General features: G+C 48.2%; 2 protein-coding genes across 3 annotated transcripts in view; both read left to right on the top strand.

Annotated features, from left to right (window-relative positions):
* Positions 1–18,147, top strand: part of LOC134734732 (protein S100-A15A) — a 40,743-nt gene extending 22,596 nt beyond the window's left edge. Inside the window, exons 2-3 of the mRNA XM_063628117.1 lie at positions 15,153–15,383; positions 17,823–18,147. Coding sequence (XP_063484187.1) covers positions 15,234–15,383; positions 17,823–17,999 — 327 coding nt within the window. The 5' untranslated portion in view covers positions 15,153–15,233 and the 3' untranslated portion in view covers positions 18,000–18,147. The remainder of the gene's footprint in view (positions 1–15,152; positions 15,384–17,822) is intronic.
* Positions 18,148–23,359: 5,212 nt separating this feature from the next.
* On the top strand, positions 23,360–24,516 carry S100A8 (S100 calcium binding protein A8). Of its 2 annotated transcripts, none has more exons than XM_063628115.1 (3): positions 23,360–23,507; positions 23,974–24,153; positions 24,305–24,516. In XM_063628115.1, exons 1-3 carry the CDS (start codon positions 23,475–23,477, stop codon positions 24,443–24,445), a joined length of 354 nt encoding a protein of 117 aa, XP_063484185.1. In that variant the 5' UTR covers positions 23,360–23,474; the 3' UTR covers positions 24,446–24,516. The 2 variants fall into 2 exon arrangements, with proteins under 2 accessions (XP_063484185.1, XP_063484186.1); XM_063628116.1 differs by having other exon boundaries at positions 23,472–23,507; positions 23,991–24,153; positions 24,305–24,509.
* Positions 24,517–24,562: the final 46 nt, after the last annotated feature.

Genomic DNA, 24,562 nt, shown 5'->3' with positions numbered 1-24,562 from the left:
GTTGGTCCCAAGTCTTTGCTACTGTGAATAGTGCTGCAATAAACAGATGTGTGCATGTGTCTTTATAGCAGCATGATTTATAATCCTTTGGGTATATGCCCAGTAATGGGATGGCTGGGTCAAATGGTATTTTTAGTTCTAGATCCTTGAGGAATAGCCACCCTGTCTTCCAAAATGGTTGAACTACTTTACAGTCCCACCAACAGTGTAAAAGTGTTCCTATTTCTCCACATCCTCTCCAGCACCTGTTGTTTCCTGACTTTTTAATGATCGCCATTCTAACTGGTGTGAGGTGGTATCTCATCGTGCTTTTGATTTGCATTTCTCTGATGGCCAGTGATGATGAGCATTTTTTCATGTGTCTGTTGGCTGCATAAATGTCTTCTTTTGAGAAGTGTCTGTTCATATTCTTCAACCACTTTTTGATGGGGTTGTTTGTTCTTTTCTTGTAAATTTGTTTGAGTTCATTGTAGATTCTGGATATTAGCCCTTTGTCAGATGAGTAGATTGCAAAAATTTTCTCCCACTTTTTAGGTTGCCTGTTTACTCTGATGGTAGTTTCTGTTGCTGTGCAGAAGCTCTTTAGTTTAATTAGATCCAATTTGTCAATTTTGGCTTTTGTTGCCATTGCTTTTGGTGTTTTAGACATGAAGACTTTGCCCATGCCTATGTCCTGAATGGTATTGCCTAGGTTTCCTTCTAGGGTTTTTATGGTTTTAGGTCTAACGTGTAAGTCTTTAATCCATCTTGAATTAATTTTTGTATAAGGTGTAAGGAAGGGATCCAGCTTCAGCTTTCTACATATGACTAGCCAGTTTTCCCAGCACCATTTATTAAATAGGGAATCCTTTCCCCATTTCTTGTTTTTGTCTGGTTTGTCAAAGATCAGATGGTTGTAGATGTGTGGTATTATTTCTGAGGGCTCTGTTCTGTTCCGTTGGTCTATATCTCTGTTTTGGTACCAGTACTGTGCTGTTTTGGTTGCTGTAGCCTTGTAGTATAGTTTGAAGTCAGGTAGCGTGATGCTTCCAGCTTTGTTCTTTTGGCTTAGGATTGTCTTGGCAATGCGGGCTCTTTTTTGGCTCCATATGAACTTTAAAGTAGTTTTTTCCCAATTCTGTGAAGAAAGTCATTGGTAGCTTGATGGGGATGGCATTGAATCTATAAATTACCTTGGGCAGTGTGGCCATTTTCACAATATTGATTCTTCCTATCCATGAGCATGGAATGTTCTTCCATTTGTTTGTGTCCTCTTTTATTTCGTTGAGCAGTGGTTTGTAGTTCTCCTTGAAGAGGTCCTTCACATCCCTTGTAAGTTGGATTCCTAGGTATTTTATTCTCTTTGAAGCAATTGTGAATGGGAGTTCACTCAGGATTTGGCTCTCTGTTTGTCTTTTATTGATGTATAAGAATGCTTGTGATTTTTGCAAATTGATTTTGTATCCTGAGACTTTGCTGAAGTTGCTTATCAGCTTAAGGAGATTTTGGACTGAGATGATGGGGTTTTCTAGATATACAATCATGTCATCTGCAAACAGGGACAATTTGACTTCCTTTTTTCCTAATTGAATGCCCTTTATTTCTTTCTCCTACCTGATTGCCCTGGCCAGAACTTCCAACACTATGTTGAATAGGAGTGGTGAGAGAAGACATCCCTGTCTTGTGCCAGTTTTCAAAGGGAATGCTTCCAGTTTTTGCCCATTTAGTATGATATTGGCTGTGGGTTTGTCATAAATAGCTCTTATTATTTTGAGATACGTCCCATCAATACCTAATTTATTGAGAGTTTTTAGCATGGAGGGCTGTTGAATTTTGTCAAAGGCCTTTTCTGCGTCTATTGAGATAATCATGTGGATTTTTTCTTTGGTTCTGTTTATATGATGGATTACATTTAGTGATTTGGGTATGTTGAACCAGCCTTGCATCCCAGGGATGAAGCCCACTTGATCACGGTGGATAAGCTTTTTGATGTGCTGCTGGATTCAGTTTGCCAGTATTTTATTGAGGATTTTTCCATCAATGTTCATCAGGGATATTGGCCTAATATTCTCTCTTTTTTGGTTGTGTGTCTGCCAGGCTTTGGTATCAGGATGATGCTGGCCTCATAAAATGAGTTAGGGAGGATTCCTCCTTTTTCTATTGATTGGAATAGTTTCAGAAGGAATGGTACCAGCTCCTCTTTGTAGCTCTGGTAGAATTTGGTTGTGAATCCGTCTAGTCTTGGACTTTTTTTGGTTGGTAGGCTATTCACTATTGCCTCAATTTCAGAGCCTGTTATTGGTCTATTCAGAGATTCAACTTCTTCCTGGTTTAGTCTTGGGAGGGTATATGTGTCCAGGAATTTATCCATTTCTTCTAGACTTTCTAGTTTATTTGCATAGAGGTGTTTATAGTATTCTCTAATGGTAGTTTGTATTTCTGTGGGATCAGTGGTGATATCCCCTTTATCATTTTTTATTGTGTCTGTTTGATTCTTCTCTCTTTTCTTCTTTATTAGTCTTGCTATTGGTCTATCAATTTTGTTGATCTTTTCAAAAAACCAGCTCCTGGATTCATTGATTTTTTGAAGGGTTTTTTGTGTCTCTATCTCCCTTCAGTTCTGCTCTTAGTTATTTCTTGCCTTCTGCTAGCTAGCTTTTGAATGTGTTTGCTCTTGCTTCTCTAGTTCTTTTAATTGTGATGTTAGGGCGTCAATTTTAGATCTTTCCTGTTTTCTCTTCTGGGCATTTAGTGCTATACATTTCCCTCTACACACTGCTTTAAACGAGTCCCAGAGATTCTGGTATGTTGTGTCTTTGTTCTCATCGGCTTCAAAGAACATCTTTATTTCTACCTTCATTTCATTATGTACCCAGTAGTCATTCAGGAGCAGGTTGTTCAGTTTCCAGGTAGTTGAGCGGTTTTGAGTGAGATTCTTAATCCTGAGTTCTAGTTCGATTGCACTGTGGTCTGAGAGACAGTTTGTTATAACTTCTGTTCTTTTACATTTGCTGAGGAGAGCTTTACTTCCAACTATGTGGTCATTTTTGGAATAAATGTGATGTGGTGCTGAGAAGAATGCATATTCTGTTGATGTGGGGTGGAGAATTCTGTAGATGTCTATTAGGTCTGCTTGGTGCAGAGCTGAGTTCAATTCCTGGATATCTTTGTTAACTTTCTGTCTCATTGATCTGTCTAATGTTGACAGTGGGGTGTTAAATTCTCCCATTATTATTGTGTGGAAGTCTAAGTCTCTTTGTAGGTCTCTAAGAACTTGCTTTATGAATCTGGGTGCTCCTCTATTGGGTGCATATATATTTAGGATAGTTAGCTCTTCTTGTTGAATTGATCCCTTTACCATTATGTAATGGCCTTCTTTGTTGCTTCTGATCTTTGTTGGTTTAAAGTCTGTTTTATCAGAGACTAGGATTGCAACCCCTGCTTTTTTTTGCTTTCCTTTTGCTTGGGAGGTCTTCCTTCATCTCTTTATTTTGAGCCTATGTGTATCTCTGCACGTGAGATGGGTCTCCTGAATACAGCACACTGATGGGTCTTGACTCTTTATCCAATTTGCCAGTCTGTGTCTTTTAATTGGAGCATTTATCTCATTTACGTTTAAGGTTAATATTGTTATGTGTGAATTTGATCCTGTCATTATGATGTTAGCTGGTTATTTTGCTCGTTAGTTGATGCAGTTTCTTCCTAGCATTGATGGTCTTTACAATTTGGCATGTTTTTGCAGTGGTTGGTACCAGTTGTTCCTTTCCATGTTTGGTGCTTCCTTCAGGAGCTCTTGTAAGGCAGGCCTGGTGGTGACAAAATCTCTCAGCATTTGCTTGTATGTAAAGAATTTTATTTCTCCTTCACTTATGAAGCTTAGTTTGGCTGGATATGAAATTCTGGGTTGAAAATTCTCTTCTTTAAGAATGTTGAATATTGGCCCCCACTCTCTTCTGGCTTGTAGAGTTTTTGCCAAGAGATCAGCTGTTAGTCTGATGGGCTTCCCTTTGTGAGTACCCCGACCTTTCTCTCTGGCTGCCCTTAAGATTTTTTCCTTCATTTCACCTTCGGTGAATCTGACAATTGTGTGTCTTGGAGTTGCTCTTTTCGAGGAGTATCTTTGTGGCACTCTCTGTATTCCCTGAATTTGAATGTTGGCCTGCCTTGCTAGGTTGGGGAAGTTCTCCCGGATAATATCCTGCAGAGTGTTTTCCAACTTGGTTCCATTCTCCCTGTCACTTTCATGTACACCAATCAGACGTAGATTTGGTCTTTTCACATAGTCCCATATTTCTTTGAGGCTTTGTTCCTTTCTTTTTACTCTTTTTTCTCTAAGCTTCTCTTCTCGCTTCATTTCATTCATTTGATCTGCAATCACTGATACCCTTTCTTCCTGTTGATCGAATTGGCTACTGAAGCTTGTGCATGAGTCATGTAGTTCTTATGCCATTGGTTTTCAGCTCCATCAGGTCATTTAAGGTCTTCTCTATGCTGTTTATTCTAGATAGCCATTCGTTTAATCTTTTTTCAAAGTTTTTAGCTTCTTTGCAATGGGTTTGAACATCCTCCTTTAGCTCGGAGAAGTTTGTTATTACTGATCGTCTGAAGCCTTCTTCTCTCAACTTGTCAAAGTCATTCTCCATCCAACTTTGTTCTGTTACTGGTGAGGAGCTGCATTCCTTTGGAGGAAGAGAGGTGCTCTGATTTTTAGGGTTTTCAGCTCTGGTTTCTCCCGATCTTTGTGGTTTTATCTACCTTTGGTCTTTGATGATGGTGACGTACAGATGGAGTTTTGGTGTGGATGTCCTTTCTGTTTGTTAGTTTTCCTTCTAACAGTCAGGACCCTCAGCTGCAGGTCTGTTGGAATTTGCTGGAGGTCCACTCCAGACCCTGTTTGCCTGGGTATCGCCAGCAGAGGCTGCAGAACAGCAAATGTTGGTTCCTGATTGTTCCTCTGGAAGCTTTGTCTCAGAGGGGCACCTGGCCATATGAGGTGTCAGTCGGCCCCTGCTGGGAGGTGCCTTCCAGTTAGGCTACTTGGGGGTCAAGGACCCACTTGAGGAGGCAATCTGTCAGTTCTCAGATCTCAAACTCTGTGCTTGGAGAACCACTACTCTCTTCAAAGCTGTCAAACAGGGAAGTTTAAGCCTGCAGAAGATTCTGATGCCTTTTGTTCAGCTATGCCCTGCCTGCAACGGTGGAGTCTACCGAGTCAAGCAGGCCTTCTTGAGCTGTGATGGGCTCCACCCAGTTCAAGCTTCCTGGCTGCTTTGTTTACCTACTCAAGCCTCAGCAATCGCGGGTGCGCTGCACCCAACCTCACTGCTGCCTTGCAGTTCGATATCAGACTGCTGTGCTAGCAGTGAGCGAGGCTCCGTGGGTGTGGGACTCTCCGAGCTGGGTGTGATGTGATCTCCTGGTGTGCCATTTGCTAAGACCACTGGAAAAGCACAGTATTAGGGTTGGAGTGACCTGATTTTCCAGGTGCCATCTGTCACGGCTTCCCTTGGCTATGAAAAGTATTCCCCAGCCCCTTGTGCTTCCCTGGTGAGGTGATGCCTTGCCCTGCTTCAGCTCACGCTCTGTGGGCTGCACCCACTGTCTTGCTCCCACTGTCTGACAAGCGCCAGTGAGATGAACCCAGTACCTCAGTTGGAAATGCAGAAATCACCTGTCCTCTGTTTCACTGGGAGCTGTAGACTGGAGTTGTTCCTATTCGGCCATCTCGGAACCTCTCCACAAATTTCAAATATATTTGAGACATCCAAAAAACGGATCATTTGTTTTTGCTAAAATGAAAATCTTAGCAAATTAGCTTTAATAGGGGCCTTATCTTTTGCACTTGCTGATCAGGTTGAACCCTGTGAGCACTTCCCCGGTGTCATGTCTGGAACAAACACTCTCCATAAACCCACCCCACTCCATCACACATCCAACCTCTCAGCCACTGCTGATCCCGCAGAAGAGCTCACAATAGGCTGGTCGTGAACAGGAATTTGGCTGGTTGATATCTTCATCTCCTCCATCTTTTTGGGGAGCTCCCCTCTCCCCAGTCTGAGGTAGAAGCAACATACTCCTGGGTCTCTAGAAGATCTCAAGTTGCTGGGGGAAGAGGACAGAAAGCAATTTGTTCTTTTTGCTGTATTTTATCCATTCATTTATGTTGTGAGTGCTGACTCTGTTCTGGGTGTGCGGGTGTCAGGGTGGCAGGGAGATGGATTGACAGTGGACCGTGCTTTGAGCAATGCTCCGGCCCCAGGAGAGAACTCCAATATAAGGCACTGGGTGGTGAGAGAGTAGAGTGGGACAGAGCCTGGAAGCCCCCAGAACCCCAGGCAGTTCAGTGGTCACTTTCTCTGTGAAGCCTTCTCCAGGCAGAGCCGTCATCCCCATGTCCCTGTGTGTCTCAGTGACAGCTCTGGCCGCACATATGCTATGTTTGCTGCCGCCCAGCCATGTCTTATATTGTGCCCCCAGCCTCCAGTGCAGAGAACGCCATAAACATTGGCCGAACTAGCAAGTGAGGCAGGTGTCTTCAGAAAGGTTCAGATAAAGTGTGTGGGAATTCAGAAGACGAGAAATCACTTTTCAGGTGGGGGAACCAGCAGAAGCTTTGTAGGGGTCATCCCTTCAGTAGGCCATAGAGCACTTCCAGGAGCCACAGTGAGTGGGACAGGGCAGAGGGAGCCACAGGAATGTTCTGAGACAGCCAGCTGTTCTGTTTGGGGTCCTTCTGGGTGGTGTTGGCCAGCTGCATCTCTGGACTCGTGCAGCAGTTGGGGGAGTGGGACAGAGAGACAGAGAGAGAGTTCTGTGGCATTCACAAGAGATTATTAGGACTCAGTTCTGCTGTGAGCCATCCACACTGGAGGATGAGAACACCCAGCTGCAGTCCAGAGCCTGTGGTCCCACTGTTAGGTTTTGAAGGGAAGGCAAGCGTTAAAGAAAGACACAGAGAGAGTCGGCAGCTCTATGGAAATGCAGGTTTTATATCCAGCACAAGACCTGAGGAGGTGGGGGACCAGCTTAATGCCAGAGCCCCCTGCCACTTACAGGCTGGGGTAATTTATAGGTCTAGGTGGGGGTCTGGGCAGTACAGCTAGCTCACCGGGAGGATATTGATAAGATGTTCCTATGATCAGGTGGTTTGGACCTTTTTCCGGTGGGATGTGATAGCCTGTTTCTTGGACCTTTGCCCCGCAGGATACAATAGGGATGTTCCTTCAGTTGGGCCTTTGCCTGGCAGGCTATGATAAGGATGCTCTTGTGCCTTGTGGTCAGGTGGTTAGGCAGGATGTTTCTCATGGCCTGAATCCACATGGAATGTTTCACTCTGACCAGGGTCTGCAAAATGGCAGGGGGCTTACAAAATGGTGCAGCTTGGACTAACACCCACCATCCTGTCGAATGGGTTTGCTGGGAGGATTTACTGTCAATTCTGTTAGCCTGATAAGGGAGGTTGCTTTCTCGGAGGCCACATACACAGACAGTGCTGGGAAGTGACCCATGCGTACCCCGAGAAATTTATCTGTTCAACCAAATTTCAAGTTGGCAATGATCATTCCTCATCTCGCCCAATTTTAAGACAAGGCCAGGCCGTGTAGGTTAAAACTGGAAAGCTGGAGAAAGCTGTGCGGTAGGGGAGGGGGGGGTCTCCAGGAAGGCTCCCTGGTCAAGGGGGACTGTAGGATTCTGACTTACAGTCAGGACTGTTCCTGTTACAGTTGGCCCCAGTCTGAGGCCCAGGACAAAACTGTCACCCTGAGCACAGAGAATTGGTTTCCTGTTTCCCAAGCTTCCACACGGTGGCGCCACCGAGCACCCACCTCCCCCTGGTCGTCGGGGGAGGTAGTACCACGTGGCTGGGCCCTTCGTGGTTCCTGCCCTTCTTTAGGTTGTGAGTCCCATGTCGGGCACCAATCTTGCACCTGTTAAAAAAAGAGATCTTCACCAAAAGCTTCTGAAAGGAAAGGCAGAGGGCTTTTCTTACTTAATTTGTATTCTTTTCTCTCCAATGCTTACCAGTGGACACTGCGTAAAATAGTATATTGGGGATACAATTGTTAATCAAGTTAGTAGAAACAGGAAGAGATTACAATAATTAAATCTTTAGTAATGGTGGGTTAAGTCAATCTTGATGCCTATACACACGGAATCCCTGTGATGATATGAAATGGATATTTGGTCTTTGTCCCTGTTCCTGACACTGAGCATCTGAAATCCTTGGAATCTCCTGAACCACAGGTGTGAGGGAGCATCTTTTGTTATTCATAACAATCCCCTTCCAGCCATACTGAGTGTGTGCTAATGAGGTGACTCTTGGTGGACCCCTAGATAGCTTCAGGATGGGGCTGGTTGCCAGAGGAAGCAACCATGTGATTAGAGGGCTGGAGCTTTCAGCCCCACGCTGGGCCTCCAGGGAGCGGCTGGGGAAGGACTTCAATCACCAGTGGCCAATTATTTAATCAACCATGCCTAAATAAAGTGACTGCCATAGAAACCCCAAACAATGGGGCTTAGAGAACTGTCGGGCTGCTGAGCGGGTGGGGTGCCAGAAGGATGGGCGCCTGGGGTGGGCCCGGAAGCTCCGTGCTGCCCCTCATAGATGGACCTGTGTGTCTCTTCCACGTGGCTTTTCCTCAGTTGTATTCTTTGTAATAAACCAGTAATCATGAGTAAAGTGCCTCCTGGAGTCCCGTGAACTCTCGTAGCAGATTATCTAACCTGAGGAGGGGGTTTGTAGGAACCTCCAATTTTAGCCAGTCAGAAGTATGGGCGGTCAGGTGCTGCGATTGGCATCTGAAGTGGGGGCAGTGTTGTGGGGCTGAGGCTTCACCTTGTGGGGTGTGTGCTAACTCTGGGTAGTTAGGATCAGAACGGAATTGCAAGATACCCCGATGGTGTTCAGAGTGTTGGAGAATTGATTGGTGTGGGGATTTTATAAAAAGGAAATATAACCCCCACACATTTGGCATCAAAACTCTTGTTAGTCAGGATGGTTCAGGAATTCCATATGATGTAGCTATTTGGAATCCATCACTCAAAAAATATTTAAGAATTGGGGAAATGTTTTAAACATAGTCCTAATTGAAAAAGCAGATGATAAAACAGCTGGGAAAGGGCAGGGCCGTGGCCCACAGGGTGGACGTGGAATGGGGGTGGGGAGTGGGTTAATGTGACATGATTGCTCCGCATGAGACAAGGCCATGGAACTCAGGAAACAAAGCTTGTTTTGAGCAAGAGTCATGTCAGATTTTGACAGGAGGCAGGGCAGAGAGAAGATATCTTTACATAGGTGAAGCTGGCGTTCATGATAGTGTTCTCAGCCTTCACATTCACAGTCAATTAATTTTCAACAAGACCGCCAAGCCAATTCAATGGAGAAAGAATAGTCTTTCCAACAAATGATGCTAGGACAAGTGGACAGCCACATGCAAAATAATGAAGCTGGACCCCTTCCTTCCTTCATACACACAAATTAACTCAAAATAGTTCACAGCCCTACACATAAGAGCTAAAACTAAAATTCTTAGAAGAAAATATAGAAGTAAATCTTCAAGACTGAGGTCTTGAATATCTTTGCATATGTTATTGAGGTTTTATGACTTTACTTTCCACAATTAGACCTACAATCCACTTGGAATTGTCATTTTGTCTGCTTGTGTGGTCTCGTTTCATGAGAATGAGCATCCAATTGATCCCATAAAATGTATTGAAAAGCTTGTGCTCAGCAGTGCCACTTTTGTCACAGAATAAATATACCATATATGTATGTCAGGCCTCTGAGCCCAAGCTAAGCCATCATATCCCCTGTGACCTGCACGTACACATCCAGATGGCCTGTTCCTGCCTTAACTGATGACACTGTCTTGTGAAATTCCTTCTCCTGGCTCATCCTGGCTGAAAAGCTCCCCTACTGAGCACCTTGTGACCCCCACTCTGCCCGCCAGAGAACGACCCCCCTTTGACTGTAATTTTCCTTTACCTACCCAAATCCTATAAAACAGCCCCACCTCTATCTCCCTTCGCTGACTCTCTTTTCGGACTCAGCCCGCCTGCACCCAGGTGAAATAAACAGCCATGTTGCTCACACAAAGCCTGTTTGGTGGTCTCTTCACACAGACTCGCATGAAACCATACATGTGTGTCTTTTTCTCAGACCTCTATTTAGTTCTGTTGACAAATGTGACTGTCCTTGAACCAGCCCGGCAGTATCTTAGTTACTGGAGCTGTTATGATAAATCTTAACATCTAGTACTGTAGATCCTCCCATGTCTTTTCTTTTTCATGATTCTCTTGGCCATTCTTGGCCTGTCTATATACTTTTCAGAGTTAACTTGTCAATTTCTACAAAAATTCCAGCAAGGACTTTGGGATTGGGATTGCACTGAATCTACAGGTTACGTTTGGGAGAACTGTCAGCTTTACAATAGCATGTAAAGCTGCTATGAACATGGCATATCCCTTACTGAAAGCCTTTAAGTGGCTTCCCATCCTGCTTAAAGTCCAAATTTTGCAAAGTCCTCATTGGCTTGTCCTCTGCCTGCCCCTCAGACCTCATCTCCTGTCTTTCTGGGCTCAATTTACACCACTCCAGCCCTTCTTTCTGCCCCTCTGTCAGCCCAGGCTGGCTCCCACCTGAGCACCTCTATTCCAGCTCTTTCCTCTAACCATGGGGCCCTTCTACTGCTCTCCCCAAGGTTGGATTCCCTGTTATTCGGGAACAAGGTAATGTAGTGGCTGAGAACGGGTATGTGGGGCCCATGGGCCTGGGGTAGAAACGTGCCTCTGCATTACTAGCTGTGTCCCCAGCATGCTCCTGTAATTGTCATTCCTTGGGCTTCTTCAGCAATTGTTAAGAAGATGAGATGAATGGGTGGATGTAAAGCCCATGGAGCAGTGCTCAGCAAAGACGAAGAACTTAATACTGTTAATCATCTTCTCACTCTTCAGCAGCCTCCTGGTCCTACAGAGGCAGCCTAGGGACTCCCTATGCTCGAATCCTATTCTTATTCTCTACACGGCAATAATGCACACTTTCTTTCTCCTTATCACGTTTTCTGTGAGGATTCTAATGCATCTAGCAGCTCCCCCTTCAAGCACAGCCCATCTAACACACATTTCAGATACTCTTGAGGCTGTTGACTGGGATATCAGGTTGCTCTAATCCTAAAGATAAAAAAGGTCTGGAAAGAAGAAAATAGATATATGCTGGTGAGAACTGGCAAAAATCCTTCAGTATTCCATCAGTATAACCCGATTCATCGTCTCAAGTACCATATGAGATTTCTTTAATTTTTAAGGTAATTACTTGATCCTCTTCACCACCACCTCACTGCCTTCTTAGTCAGAAATTGAATATTATCCTTCTTGAAGTATTTCCAATCCTTGAGGTGTCTAAAACCCCGGGTGCGGCCAGAGCGGGGATGGGGGTGCTTCAGGGCCAGTTTCGGGTAACCTCCTTTCTCAATTTCACCAGAAAGTGCTACTGCTTTGCTGTACTGGCTTCTGGATGTCACAGGACATTGTTTTCAGTGACTGGTCTGCACACTGGAAAGACATGAAGACTGTGTTTGTCAAGATCACAATCTTAGCCCTGGCCGTGGGTGGTTGGGTTGTGACATGGGAGATGCATGCTTGGCACCATGTTTATGGTTCTTTTCTAAGTTCAGTACCCTGAAGTTTTGGCTAGATGTCTGTCTCCACCTACAGACTGCGAGTTTCTGGAAGGCAGAACGTTATTCAATTCATTTCCACCCCCTTTCTCCACAGCACCTAGCACAGGTGCACCTAGCACCTAACACGTGGCAAAATTCTGATAAACATTAAGGAAGAGTTGACATTAAAATGTATAAATAAAAGTAATTTAATGTCTAACAATAATGGATTCATAAGACAAATTTTGATAAGTGCAAACAGATGATCGCTATGCACTCGCTAAAAATCAGGCTAGCATTGATGAAGCATGTGAGATGTCCACAGCGTAACATTAAGCAAAAAGTGCAGTTATAGCGCAGCTGTGCAAGGGATCATCACTGGGTATTGGCATGGTGTAGGGGGTTGTTTTGTCCCAGAGTGAACAAAAGGTAGGGTGAAAAGGAGTGCAGTCTGCCCCCATCCCCAGCAATAGGTCAGAAATGAAGTTTCTTCTGAACAACAAGCTGTTATCCAGCAATTGTCCAACAGTGAACCATATAGGTATACCAAATTTGTTAATTAGATAGTTTTAAGGTTTTGCTTTTATTTTTGTTTCTTGGTTATGGACATTGCAATGGTGGACATTTTCCTGATGATTGCTTTTAGTATCTGTTTAATTAATTGTTTTGGGAGAAATTGCCAGGGTAATGATGGCTGAACCAAAGAATTCAATACAATTTTTTGTGGCTCTAGCTTGGCAATGCTGAGAAATTCGAGCCATGTTTTTAGTTTAGAAACAGAAAAGTGTATTGATGAACCACTTGTTTGCTGGGGAAATCATTATGTTGAGTAGATGAAGCCTCACCCAGCAAACTGGAAAAGCTGTTGGTTTCAGTGTCTACCTATGATTTTCTCTCCAACATTCATGGATGCATAGATGGAGTCTCTGGTTTGATGACCTGCCCTTTGGCGTCCCCTTCTGGAAGATTCAATCATCAGCCTGTGCGGGCCCTCCCAAGGGAGCTGTGTGGGGTGAAATGGGGCCAAGTAGAAGGGGCCGGCTGGGAGAAGTCTTGTGTTGGGGTGAGTTGGTAGAGGGGACCCCACCTGTCACTCACTCAAGGGTCCAGGTAGCACCTGTAGGGATGTCGAGCCTGAAGGTCTGGCCCCCCTCAGAGTAGGGTGACTTCCACATTGCAGTCAGTGATTTACTAATAAACAAATCTGGTTCTACCAGTTCTCTTTCACCGCCCATCCATCACCCAACTGATTTAAAAAATCCTCTATTAGCTTCCTCTCTTGTTTGTGTATCACAATCTTGCCCTGGCCATGGGTAGTGGGGGTCGTGAGATGGGAGATGCATGTTTGGCACCAAGTCTTTGATGCTTTTCTAAGTACAGTACCTTGGAGTTTTGGCTAGATGTCTGCCTCCACTGACAGACTATGAGCTGGATAGGATGAAGTCACAGCTGTAGCTTGGCACAGGGTCTTCCAGTCTTGTCTCCCTCCTGCCTCTCCAGCCTTGTTTCTTCTAACTTCTCATTGTGCACCCTGTGGACTCCATCCCCTGAGCAGGCCACGCTGTTTTACACCCCCAGGCCTTTGCCTGTGCCATGTCCTCTGTCTAGAGTGCCTGGTCCTCCTTTCCTCCTTGCAACTCAAAATGTCTCTTCAAGTTGCAGCTGAAATATTATCTCCCTAAGGAAGTCCCCCTCAACTCCCCAGGCGGAAGGTGTTCCTTTCTGGGTGCCTGGAGCACCTGTCTGTGTCACTCAGTTGGCTTCCACATGCCTAGTGACAGTGTGTGACTGTCCCCTCACATGTCCCCTGTGAGCTGGCCCTGTGTCTGATGCATATTGCCTAGCAGAAGGCCTGGCACACTGTAGGTACTCAAGAATATTTGTTGAATGAATGAAGGAATGAATGTGCTTCATGACAGTGGAGTTTGGGGATTCGCTAATGGAGAGAGGACGCCCCAGGGAGATGTAGTTAAGTGTGTGTCTGACCTCATCCAAGCTCTGGAGCTGAGAGGACAAGCTCTGAGGCAGGGAGACAGATAATGGGACCTTTTGTGATTCTTAGATGCTTCAGATCCTGCTCCAAGGGACGTGGGCCCCTGAAACTGGTTGTTAATCTTAGCAAGTTAAGTGTTGTGATGTCACCTCAGGAATACAATTAAGGCTCAGTCCTGCTCCTGAAGGACCTGTGAAGCATCACAACACTGGCTGCCATAATTGGAGGCGCTGAGGATGGGTGGCATGTGGGGCTTGGTGGTGGGTTCGCGGCTCACACGGGTGCCTCCTGCCTGAGCGCTGGGGAATCTCTGGGATCAACTACAGGCTGGATCTGTGGATTTGGATCCTCACCCCAACAGTGACAGGTCAGTGCCTCTTCCAAGAGAATTGTGGGGGTGAGGGTCTGTGTTGGGTCTGTGCAGCTTCTAAAAATCAGAGGTGGGGACAGCTTACCTGTTTTGGAGAACACGTACAGTGTGGATGGGCATCCCAACAGCACAATCGTGGCCCAAGACGGGTGTAGGACCTGAAATGAAAGCATGCCTTTGGGCTTGTTCCTAAAGACATGGGTTTGAACGAAGCTCCAAGTGAATCAGTTGTGTGATCTTGGGGAAATTACTTATCCTCTCTGGGTTTCATTTCCCCCTTAGGAAAACGGGGGTAAAGATGCCTACTTCCTATGGCCCGCATGAGGGTTACGTGGGATATGGGATAATTTGTATAAAGTGCTTACCTGGTGCCTGGCTGGCTCCATGAGTGGTGGAAGCAGCAGTTGTCCTGATTCCTATCTGCAGAGTCCAGGGAGCACCGCTGACCTGACAGGGTGATCTTGTCTCATCTCCACAGGAAGTGGGGAGTGGGAGGTCACAGGCATCGGAGCACCAGAGACGAGCTGCACAGAGGCTCCGGGAGGGCCATGGGATGTGAGGGCTGAAGGGATGGTGCTGATGGCACGGGGACTCCCTTTGGAAAGGGTGGCACAGTGTGGTGGCAGCAGGAAGAGAGATGGGATCCATGTGCTGCCTGTGCATTCAACTGGGAAAGAAAACAGTGGCTCAAGAGGAGGGCCCAGTTTTCTGCCTCGTGTGGTTATTCTAATATTCTGTTTGTCGCACAAGAGAGTTTATGGTAGTGCGGATTCTGCCTTTTTGAGGGTTTAAAAAGATTTCTCTTGGAAAGCAACACAAACACTGGCTTGCTTCAGAGTCTTTAGTTTCTCCTTATTCTTGACTTGAGGCATCTGCTAAATTGGGGTAGGTTGGAGGGAGGAGGATGCAGCTCCTGTGCCCAGGAAGCCCTCAGTCCCAGCGAACGGATAGAGTCCTGTCTTGAGAATTTTCAGGAAAGCTTCTTGCAGGGCAGCGACTTTGAGTCATGTTTGCAAGGGGTCAGACGAGTGCAGGGACCCTGGGGGCCTGAGACAGGGTGCGGGAATGTGGGCAGGTACAAGAGGGTGGAAAGTTCTTGGAGGAAGCACCATCTGTGGACTGGCTGGGACAAGGTGCTGTTCTCTTCTCCCAGATTCTCCATCCACTGCCCCTGGCTGCTGCACCCCTGCACCTCCAGGTCTGCCCGTCTGCCTGGGGCCAGGGCCCAGCAGTCATGACAGACACCCCAGTGGAGGAATCCCTCTTCCAAATCATCCACTGCTTCCACCAGTATGCAGCCCGGCAAGGCGATATGGAGACCCTGTCCCTGCAGGAGTTGCAGGCCCTGCTCATGGACAATGTGCCCCGCTTCATGGACAGCTTGGTGTGCAGGGTCTGGGATCAGGGTGGGGGGTGAAGTGGGGCCAGGGCACCGGTACAGGGTGGATTCTGGGGTGGCAAGTGAGTGTTGAAAGCAAATGCTGAAGTTATTACAGAGGGCGCTATCTCCCATGAGAATCTTTTTTTTTTTTTTTTTTTTGGAGATGGAGCCTGACTCTGTCACCCAAGCTGGAGTGCAGTGGCACAATCTCTGCTCACTGCAACCTCCGCTTCCTAGGTTCAAGTGATTCTCGCGCCTCAGCCTCCTGAGTAGCTGGGATTATAGGCAGACGCCATCACGCCTGGCTGATTTTTGTATTTTTAGTAGAGATGGGGTTTTACCATGTTGGCAAGGCTGGTCTCGAACTCCTGGCCTCAAGGAATCCACCTGTCTCAGCCTCCCAAAGTGCCAGGATTACAGTTGTGAGCAACCGTGCCCGGCCCTGAGAATCTTCAATTCATGGGACGGCGGGATCTTTGGCCACAGTGTGGTGGCCCCAGCACAGCTGGGTTTCTTGTCCTTCCCTCTCGCAGAATTCCCTGCCTGGCCTCACTCCAGCCCAAACTTAGCTAATTTCCTGGAACTCAGTCCTAACCCCAAATCTGTTTATGCCTCGGCCCATCCTGCTTCCTGAGTATAGGCCCTCCACCTCCCCTTTGCCCACAGGCCCATCCAGGCAGCGCCTCTGCCCCTCAGCCCATGCCACCTTCCAAGCCCTTTGAGCTCAGCCCCATCTCCTGGGCTGCACAAGCCTGGCCCTCCTGCCCCCATGCCTGGGAGAAGGATAGCAGGGGCTGCGGTGGCCCCCCTAACCAGGGTGGGAGTATGGTGGGGTGGGGTTAGGAAACATTACTTCCCCTTCGACCTCTTGTCCCCAGAATGTCTCAGACCTGGACAGGCCCAGCTCCCAAATCCAGGCTTAGACAGCCCTCAGGCCCTGCCCATCTTCTTTGTCATCAGACCTAGACCCATGATTACTGGGCTCCTTGGGGCCTGCAAGTGTGTCTGTGGGGTGCTGCTTTCTATCCATGCCCCGGGGTGTCTGGACTGTCATCTCCAGAGGACTTCTGGTCCATCCTCACTCAAGGCCACTCCATCCGCGAAAAGGTTCTTCTTCAGTCACTTCCCATCTCCCCAGCCTTGCCTCTGCTTACTGGAGTGTTACTCTGAGGGTTGTAGAGAGGGATGGAATGAGGGGGAAGTGATTGTGGGTGGTCCTGTTTCCAGGAAACCTTGTCCTTTTCAGGGCAAACTGTACCAGGATGGCCCGGACCCTGCACTCATGGGGATCACAGCCCCACCGGGGTACGGGGCCCTTGCGGGGACAGAACCTGGACACAGAAGGCAGCCCTGGGGAAGGTGGGCTGAGGTGAGGGAAGCTGGGAGAGCCTGTCCCAGGCAGGAAGCCTCCAGCTCCTCTCTGGGTAACTAGCTTTGTGGAACAGTTAAGATCACAGGAATAGGTGGTGGGGGTGGGCCCTGAGGGGAGAGAGAGGCTGCAAACCTGTCCACAGCTGCTTCCCCCGGATGGTTTCTAGGGCTTCACACTGGTCCTCATGCCCACCAGCCAAATCTTGCTGAAAGCTGCCTCACCCGCCCTGCCCAGTGCTCCCGATGCCCACCTTGTCTCTTACCGCTCTGTCCCCGTGCTGTGCCCTGGCCCTTGACTTTCTTCATGCTGTTCCTTCCACCTCAAATGCCTCTTTCCTCTCCTCTACCATCCCCATTTCTCAGGCCTCAGGGCCATATCTGGGCCACTTGCCTCGGAACAACTGGACAGCTCTAGGGCTCCTGGCTTTGTCCTTTCCCTTGTTCTGCGCTCTATGTGGGCCCAGCACGCAGGGGGTCAGAGGTTCGAATGCTGTGCATCTGCCTGGGAATTGCTCCTGACGCAGGCAAATGCACAGGCATGCAAACCTCTGACCCCCTGGGCACCAGCCTTGCAGCAGCGCTGGGGATGCAGACTCGAGGGCCAGGTTGACTCTGCTCTTGGGGAGCTCCCAGTGTGGAGGAGGAAGGCACTGCCCTGCCTTGAGGAAGCCCTGGCTGGGGTGTTCCTCCAGAGGAGCCTCCAGTTCAGCTGTGAAGAGAAGTATAAACAGCTGCTGCCGGTGGATGCGAAGTCATCTGGGATGCCAGTGCTGCTTGGGCACTGCAGACAGTACACCATCAATGGTGCCCAGTTTACCTCCTTTGTCTGCACACATGCAGCTAGCTCCAGGCTCGGTTATGGGGGCACCCACTATGCCCCTGTCTCTTGAGCCTGACTTTGCAGCATTCAGAGTCCTAGTCACTGACTATTGGAGTGAGGAGTCATTTCCCGTAAGCCCTTGCAAGCAAGGCCAGGCCACAGTTGCCCCATCCCCTCCCAGTGGGTGGTGGGGAGCCTGGCAGGTGGGCTGCATGCCTGGGTGGGTGGTTGATGCTCTGCCCACTTCTCAGGGCCGGAAGGAGCCGTACTATATCACAGAGTTGTTCCAGGCCGCAGACAAGAACAAGGACAACCAGATCTGCTTCGACGAGTTCCTCTACATCTTGGGCAAGCTGGTGAAGGACTACCACCTGCAGTACCACCGGCAGCTGTGTGCCCGCTACTGTGCCCAACACAGCCTCTACTAGAGGGAGCTCAGGCAGCCTCCTGCCCACCGGAGCTGGACCCAGGAGGAGGCGGGACCTGGCTATCAGGAGCTGAATGGAGAACAAAGCTGTGTGTGTCTATGTGTGTCCCTGTGTGTGTGTGCACATGTGTGTACATGTCTGTGGAAAGGACAGCAGTGTGAGAGAGAGTAAAGCAATTTCATACATATTTCCAAGGATTTGTCAGTATATGGTTCTGGACTTCACCTACAATCCAGAAAAAGAAGTTTCGGTCCCAACCTGGGAAAGATCCATTTTAGATGAATGAAATAGCCCTTGCGCCGGGGAGCCCCTGTCTGAGGGGAACAAACAGCTTCTATCTCCAGGGAGCCCCTGTCTGACGGGGAGACACAGGTTATTCCCCTAGGGAGTTTATATCTGATGGGGAGACATCACCTCTGATTCCAGGGGGCCCTATCTGATGGCGGACAGTCCCCACCCTCAGTGTTCAGCCTGAGAAGGAAGAGTCTCCTCTTTTGGGGAGATAGAGCGCAAGGCCTCGCCCGTGGTCACTCACTCACCCACCACACAGGTGGTAGCACGGGGGTGAGGGTAGGGGTGAACTAACATGCCGCTCCGACAGCATCCCTGCTCTGAAAGAGAGCCCCAAGAATCAGTGAGCAAGGGTGGGGCTGAGCCTGGGAAGAGACCAGGATCGGGAGGCAGGTGCATTTCTAGCAGAGGGAACAACAGTAGAAAATCATAAAGTATGTCTGGGAGCAACAGAAAGGTTGCTTGGAAATTGGTGTTCATGGAGAAAACAGTAGGAAGTCAGCTTGAATGGGTGGGTTAGGACCAGAGTCTGGAAGTCCCTGAAAACTAAGCACTGGAATTTGGACTTTATCCTTTCGGTAAGGAATCCTGAGTTGTTAAGTGTAGGGAAGGGGCGGGGGCCCTGGGACCAGCTCTGTGCTTTAGGAAACTAGTGGTAGGGGTTTGGGGTGGAGGAAGACAGATCAGACCTGCACAGCCTGGCTGGAGGCTGTTAAGAGGAGGTAAACAGCTTCATGGGGATGGAAGGTAGGGAGGAGGCATCAGAAAAGGCAGAACGTCAAAGCCCAGACCTGGGCGCAGACTGAGGGAGAGGAGGATCCAGAATGAGGTGGAGGTTTCAGGTGCTGGCGATTGGCGTGGGACCTCGGTGCCTGGATGGGAGCCAGTCTGCAGGGAATATTGTGTGCTGGGTTTGCACATGCTGAGTCAGACACTGACAGGAGCTGAGCCAACAATCCAGCCTGGCAGAATCACAGACACCTGTTAAGGGAAGAGCAATGAGTAGAACCTGGGTGACAGTCAACCCAGGAAGGCTTCCTGGAGGAGAGAAGGGTTGGGTCTGTTTTCTTCTACAACATGATGATGGATGTGAAGGTTACTCCTGACCCAGGGCTATTCATGAACCACTGATCTGAGCCCTCCGGTGTCCCTGACCCCACCCACCTGAGACCTGTCCCTGCCCTTGCTCTGTTTCTTTTTCCTCTTCCTCTCCCCTGGGACCCTAAGAATCTAATGCAGAATCCCTCAGGGAGGGGCTCCTCTGCCTTCAGGAAATGCCAGAGCCCACTTTAGAGGGTTGTCTTTTCTGAGGGTTGGTCTGGGAACCGGTGTCCTGAGCTTACTGAGATAGAAATCATGGATTTTGAAAGAGTGATGGGAGGTGATATACCACCTGTGCACAGGACTGCAGGGTCACTTAAGAAAATTGGTCTGGTTCCCTCCCCACCTGGTCCTTTGCGCCAAACATGGTGGGTTGTCCCTGGAGCTGAGCTGGAGAACTTGTTTCTCATCAGTCAGGCTCTGGGGCAGAATTTGCCCCTGCTGCTCCGGGCCTGGCCTGCTGTCCCTCCCACGCTTGCCATCAGCTTAGTTTGCCTTTCAGGACCTAGCTGGGCCCTCTCCTCCTCGGGAGATGTCTGCACCCCATTCCCCTTTGCATTCTTTCCTGTGGAGGGGCATCTTCTGCCACACTGCTTGTTTCGTACTCTCCACCGAGACAGGACCTCAGTGTCCCCATAAATGCTCAGCAGGTGTGTGGGGAAGGAATGCAGAATTGGGGCCTGTGGGGCTGGAATTGATGATCTAGGTCTGTGCTCCTTTCCGCAGGCCCCTGGCTGTGTCTAGAGGCATGAAGACCATCGCCCGAGTTACTTGGGCCACTCTTCTTGCAGGCCCAGGGGAGAAATACCTGTCTCACCTGAGAAGTGCTGGGCTCCACAGGCATTGAGTACAAAGCAGGGGCGCTCAGCCTGAGCCCTCCCTGCCCCTCTCCTGCCCCCTTCTAGGGGTTTCTTCACCAGCTCTGCCTGCTCTGTCCTCATTTCCTTGGCCTCAGGGATGGGCCTGTCAGGTCTGTTGGGACACACCCAGGACTCAGCTCTTTCCTGTAAACATGACCAGGTTCCGCTCCCTCTAGGTTGCCCCATGTCCGCCAGGCTGCTTACAGCCTCTGCCTTTCCCCGGATGTGCTTACCCAAGTCCTGATACCTTTTGCTGCAAGTTCAGTTCAGCCTGGCTCCTGCTGTCCCCAAAGCACCCAAAGCTGTCCAGGGGCGCAGTTTTTGGGGAGGGGGCGACATTTCACGATCTTGCCGGTCAGCCTGTACATGATGTGGGAAGGAGGTCACCACTCAGGACTCCCTCACTGGACCTGGGGAAGGACCTGAAGTAATGCCCTGTGTCTCAGTTTCCCCATCTGTCAAATAGGGATAATTATACTTGTAATGTCCACATCACAAGGTTGCTGGGAATATCAAATGAGTCAGTGGATGCAAAATACTTTGAAAACATGATGTGGTGCTTTGAGGCAGGTGCTATTATGCCGGTCACATAGGATAGTACGTGGTGAATAATAGGTATTAACCAAGGGTGGATCCTTGGTTGAAAACTTGTCACGTCAGAAATGGAGTTGTTTTCCTAGATGGAGCTTGATTCATCTTTTGTCAAGGAAGTTAGACTGCATTTGTTTGATGAATGTATACCCTGCCTTCTTCCAGAAATGATTTAAGATGGCTGAGTGTGATAAAGAGAATTTCTGCCTTGGATAAGGGAAGGGCCAAACTTAATTTTGTATTCATTTATCCCCTCAGTAAGTATTAATTGAACACATAGTAGGTGCCAGGCCCTAAGGTTGTGAAAAGAAATGTGATTTCTTTTCTAAAGGGTCTCCTGGTCCCAAAGAAAAGACAGAAAATAAACAAGTGAATCATAACATAGCAGGGCAAATGCTGTGATGGTTAAGGATTTGGGTAGCGTGGAGGAGAGAAGAATTAACTCTGCCCTGATGGGGTGAGGGCAGGTGGATCAGGGATGGACTTGGAGCAGATGATGCCTGAGCTGGATCAGGAATGGTGAGGAGGACATTACGGGGACAAAAGGCATTACAGGCAGGAATAGGAAGTGGATGCTGTCACATCACATCATGAGTCACTCAATCATTTGACATGCTGAATTACTATGTCTCTCTGTGGGGCTCAGTTTCCTCATCTGTACAATGGGCATTATAATAGTATATACGTCATTGGATTAGTGTGAGAATTAAATGATCAATGCAAATAAAGCACTTAGAATAGTTCCCGGACATGGGAAAAGCTCAGTGAGTGTTAACTAGTATTTTGCCATGATTTGCTCTGATCGGTGATTGTGGCTGCTGTTATTGCGTGTGCTGGGCACTGTGCTGGGTCCCCAGTGGCTCACATCCAGAGAGAGCTGGATTTATTTTGGAGGGTGAAAGCCTCCCTGCTATGTTTATGCAATGGCTCAGGCCCTTGTGCAATGCAGAGGGACCCCAAGCAGCCTCCATCTCCCAGGGCACGGTGGATCCCCAGCTTCACAGAACAGGAGAGCTGTGGAGGAGTGTGGGCAGCAGAGTAGGAATGGATTTAGCCCTTGGCAACAACACATGTCCCCACAAAACATTTTCTTCATCCATTCATGTGTTGAGGGACACTTGGGTTGCTTCTACCTTTTGGCTCTTGTAAATAATGCTGCTATGAACATGAATGTACAAACATCTGTCTGAATCCCTGCATTCAATTCTTTTGCATATCTATCCAGGAGCAGAATGATGGATCATATGGTAATTCTGTGTTTATTTGAGGAACAAACTTGCAGTTTTCCATAACAGCTGCACTATTTTACATTCCCACTAACAGTGCATTAGGCTTCCAATTCTCTATGCCCTCACCAACAGTTGTTATTTTCTGGATTTTAAAAGAAGTCGTAGTCATCCTTGTGGGTGTCAGGTTGTATCTCATTGTCGTTTTGCTTCATGTTTTCCTAAAGATTAGTAATTTTCATGTGCTTATTGACCATTTGTATATCTTCTTTGGAGAAGTGTCTATTCGAGTCTTTTCCCCATTTTTTGATTGGTTTGTTTGTTTTTTGTTGTTGAGTTGTAGGGATTCTTTATATTCTGGATATTAATCCCTTATCAGATATTTGTCTTATAAATATTTTCTTTGTAATAACAGAAACACACCACAGTCTTCAGGGTTGGAAGCCAGTTAATCTGAGTAGCATTTTGTTAGTGGTGGGGAGAGGATTTCTTCCTCCTGAAATCCTGGGGAATTGGCCACCTCCTCTTCTCCTCTTAGGCATGAAGCACGTCTGGCTTCTCCAAAGAACTCTTCCCCTCCACTACCTCAGAGTTAGCTTCCTGTCTTCAGCCAGTGATCCTGGGGTCCCAGACACGATAATTAACCGAGAGAGGGTGAAAGGCTCCCTGCTGTGTTTATGCAATGGCTCATGCCCTTGTGCAGTGCTGAGGGACCCCAAGCAGCCTCCATCTCCCAGGGCAAGGTCCATCCCCAGCTTCACAGAGCAGGAGAGCTGTGGAGGAGTGTGGGCAGCAGGGCAGGAATGGATATAGCCCTTGGCAACAACACATTTCCCCACAAAGCACCCACCCACCCAAAAGAACAATAACGATAGTTTTAGTTTTTAGTAATGAGAACAATAGTTTTCATTACTAAAAGCTATCAGCCAGGACAAGTGTTCTCAACCCTTTTGTGGTCTTTGGACACTTTGAAACTCTGATAGAAGTCATGGAGGAATGTTCTCATTGAGTGCATGCACTCAAAATGATGCATTCAACTTCAATTCAGTTTCAGGGATGTATAGCCTGACCACCAATGCAGGGGATGAGCAATTGCAATAGTGGAAAGGGAATGGGAGTGGGAATCTGGCTGGATCAAGCAAGTGGATGCCAGCAGCCCAGAAAAAGAGCCCCCCTACCTGCTTTTTCCTTCTGGGCACTATTGGCCAGCAAATGCCTTCCTCTTTCCTCTTCTCCTACCTCCCCACCCAAAATTTGCATTCTGCACAGTGATTGCCACATTCACCTCGTTGAGAAACCAGAGACTGTAGCAACTCTGGCAGGGAGCAGCTGTCTCTGATGGCCTGAAGCTATGGGCAGCTGGCCAAGCCTAACCGCTATAAAAAGGAGCTGCCTCTCAGCCCTGCATGTCTCTTGTCAGCTGTCTTTCAGAAGACCTGGTAAGTGGGACTGTCTGGGTTGGCCCCACACTTTGGGCTTCTCTTGGGGAGGGTCAGAGAAGTGGAGCAGCCTTCCTGAGAGAGGAGAGAGAAAGCTCAGGGAGGTCTGGAGCAAATATACTCCTGGAGATGGGGAGTGAGGCAGGGATAAGGAAGGAGAGCATCCTCCAGCACCTTCCAGTGGGTAAGGGCACATTTTCTCCTAGGCAGGACCTTTCTTCAGCAGAGGGTGGGGTGGTAATGAAAGTCTACAGGCCCCGTGTGTGTGCACATGCCTCTGTGTGAATGGACTCTTCCCCTTCCCACACCTGTATCCCTATCATCCCACCCTTCCCACCAGAGCCATAGCCATCTGCTGGTTTGGTTATTTGGAGGGTGCAGGCCAGGACAAGGCCATCGCTTGGGGCATGAGTCCTCTGAGTACTGCCCTGGGCAGATGCAAATTCCCTGCCATGGGATTCCCCAGAGGGTTCTGTTTTTCAGGTGGGGCAAGTGCGTAGGCATCATGTTGACCGAGCTGGAGAAAGCCTTGAACTCCATCATCGATGTCTACCACAAGTATTCCCTGATAAAGGGGAATTACCATGCCGTCTACAGGGATGACCTGAAGAAATTGCTAGAGACCGAGTGTCCTCAGTATATCAGGGTGAGGAGGGGCTGGGTGTGGTGGGGGCTGTCTGCCTGGTCCTGGGGCTGCCCTGGGCCAGCGGTCCTCCCTGCCGCCCTTCATAGATGGCTATGCCTCGGCTCTCTCTGAGATCTTTAAACTCTGGCTTCTTCCTCCTCAATCTTGACAGAAAAAGGGTGCAGACGCCTGGTTCAAAGAGTTGGATATCAACACTGATGGTGCAGTTAACTTCCAGGAGTTTCTCATTCTGGTGGTAAAGATGGGCGTGGCAGCCCACAAAAAAAGCCACGAAGAAGGCCACAAAGATTAGCTGAGTTACTGGGCCTAGAGGCTGGGCCCCTGGACATGTACCTGCAGAAAAATAAAGTCATCAATACCTCACGCCTCTCTCGTTCATGCTTTTGTGGAATGAGGTTCCTTGGTGTGG

The sequence above is a fragment of the Symphalangus syndactylus genome, chromosome 12 (assembly GCF_028878055.3).
Source record: "Symphalangus syndactylus isolate Jambi chromosome 12, NHGRI_mSymSyn1-v2.1_pri, whole genome shotgun sequence".
Classification (NCBI taxonomy): domain Eukaryota; kingdom Metazoa; phylum Chordata; class Mammalia; order Primates; family Hylobatidae; genus Symphalangus; species Symphalangus syndactylus.
The sequence above is the reverse complement of the archived record's forward strand: the minus strand, read 5'-3'. Positions and strand labels throughout refer to the sequence as shown.

Excerpts from the sequence above, each read along its gene's own strand:
- S100A8 (XM_063628115.1), top strand. The coding sequence starts at position 23,475 with ATGTCTCTTGTCAGCTGTCTTTCAGAAGACCTG. Across the intron at positions 23,508-23,973 it reads GCTGTCTTTCAGAAGACCTG|AGGGTTCTGTTTTTCAGGTG; the intron begins GTAAGTGGGACT and ends GGGATTCCCCAG. Across the intron at positions 24,154-24,304 it reads AGTGTCCTCAGTATATCAGG|AAAAAGGGTGCAGACGCCTG; the intron begins GTGAGGAGGGGC and ends CAATCTTGACAG.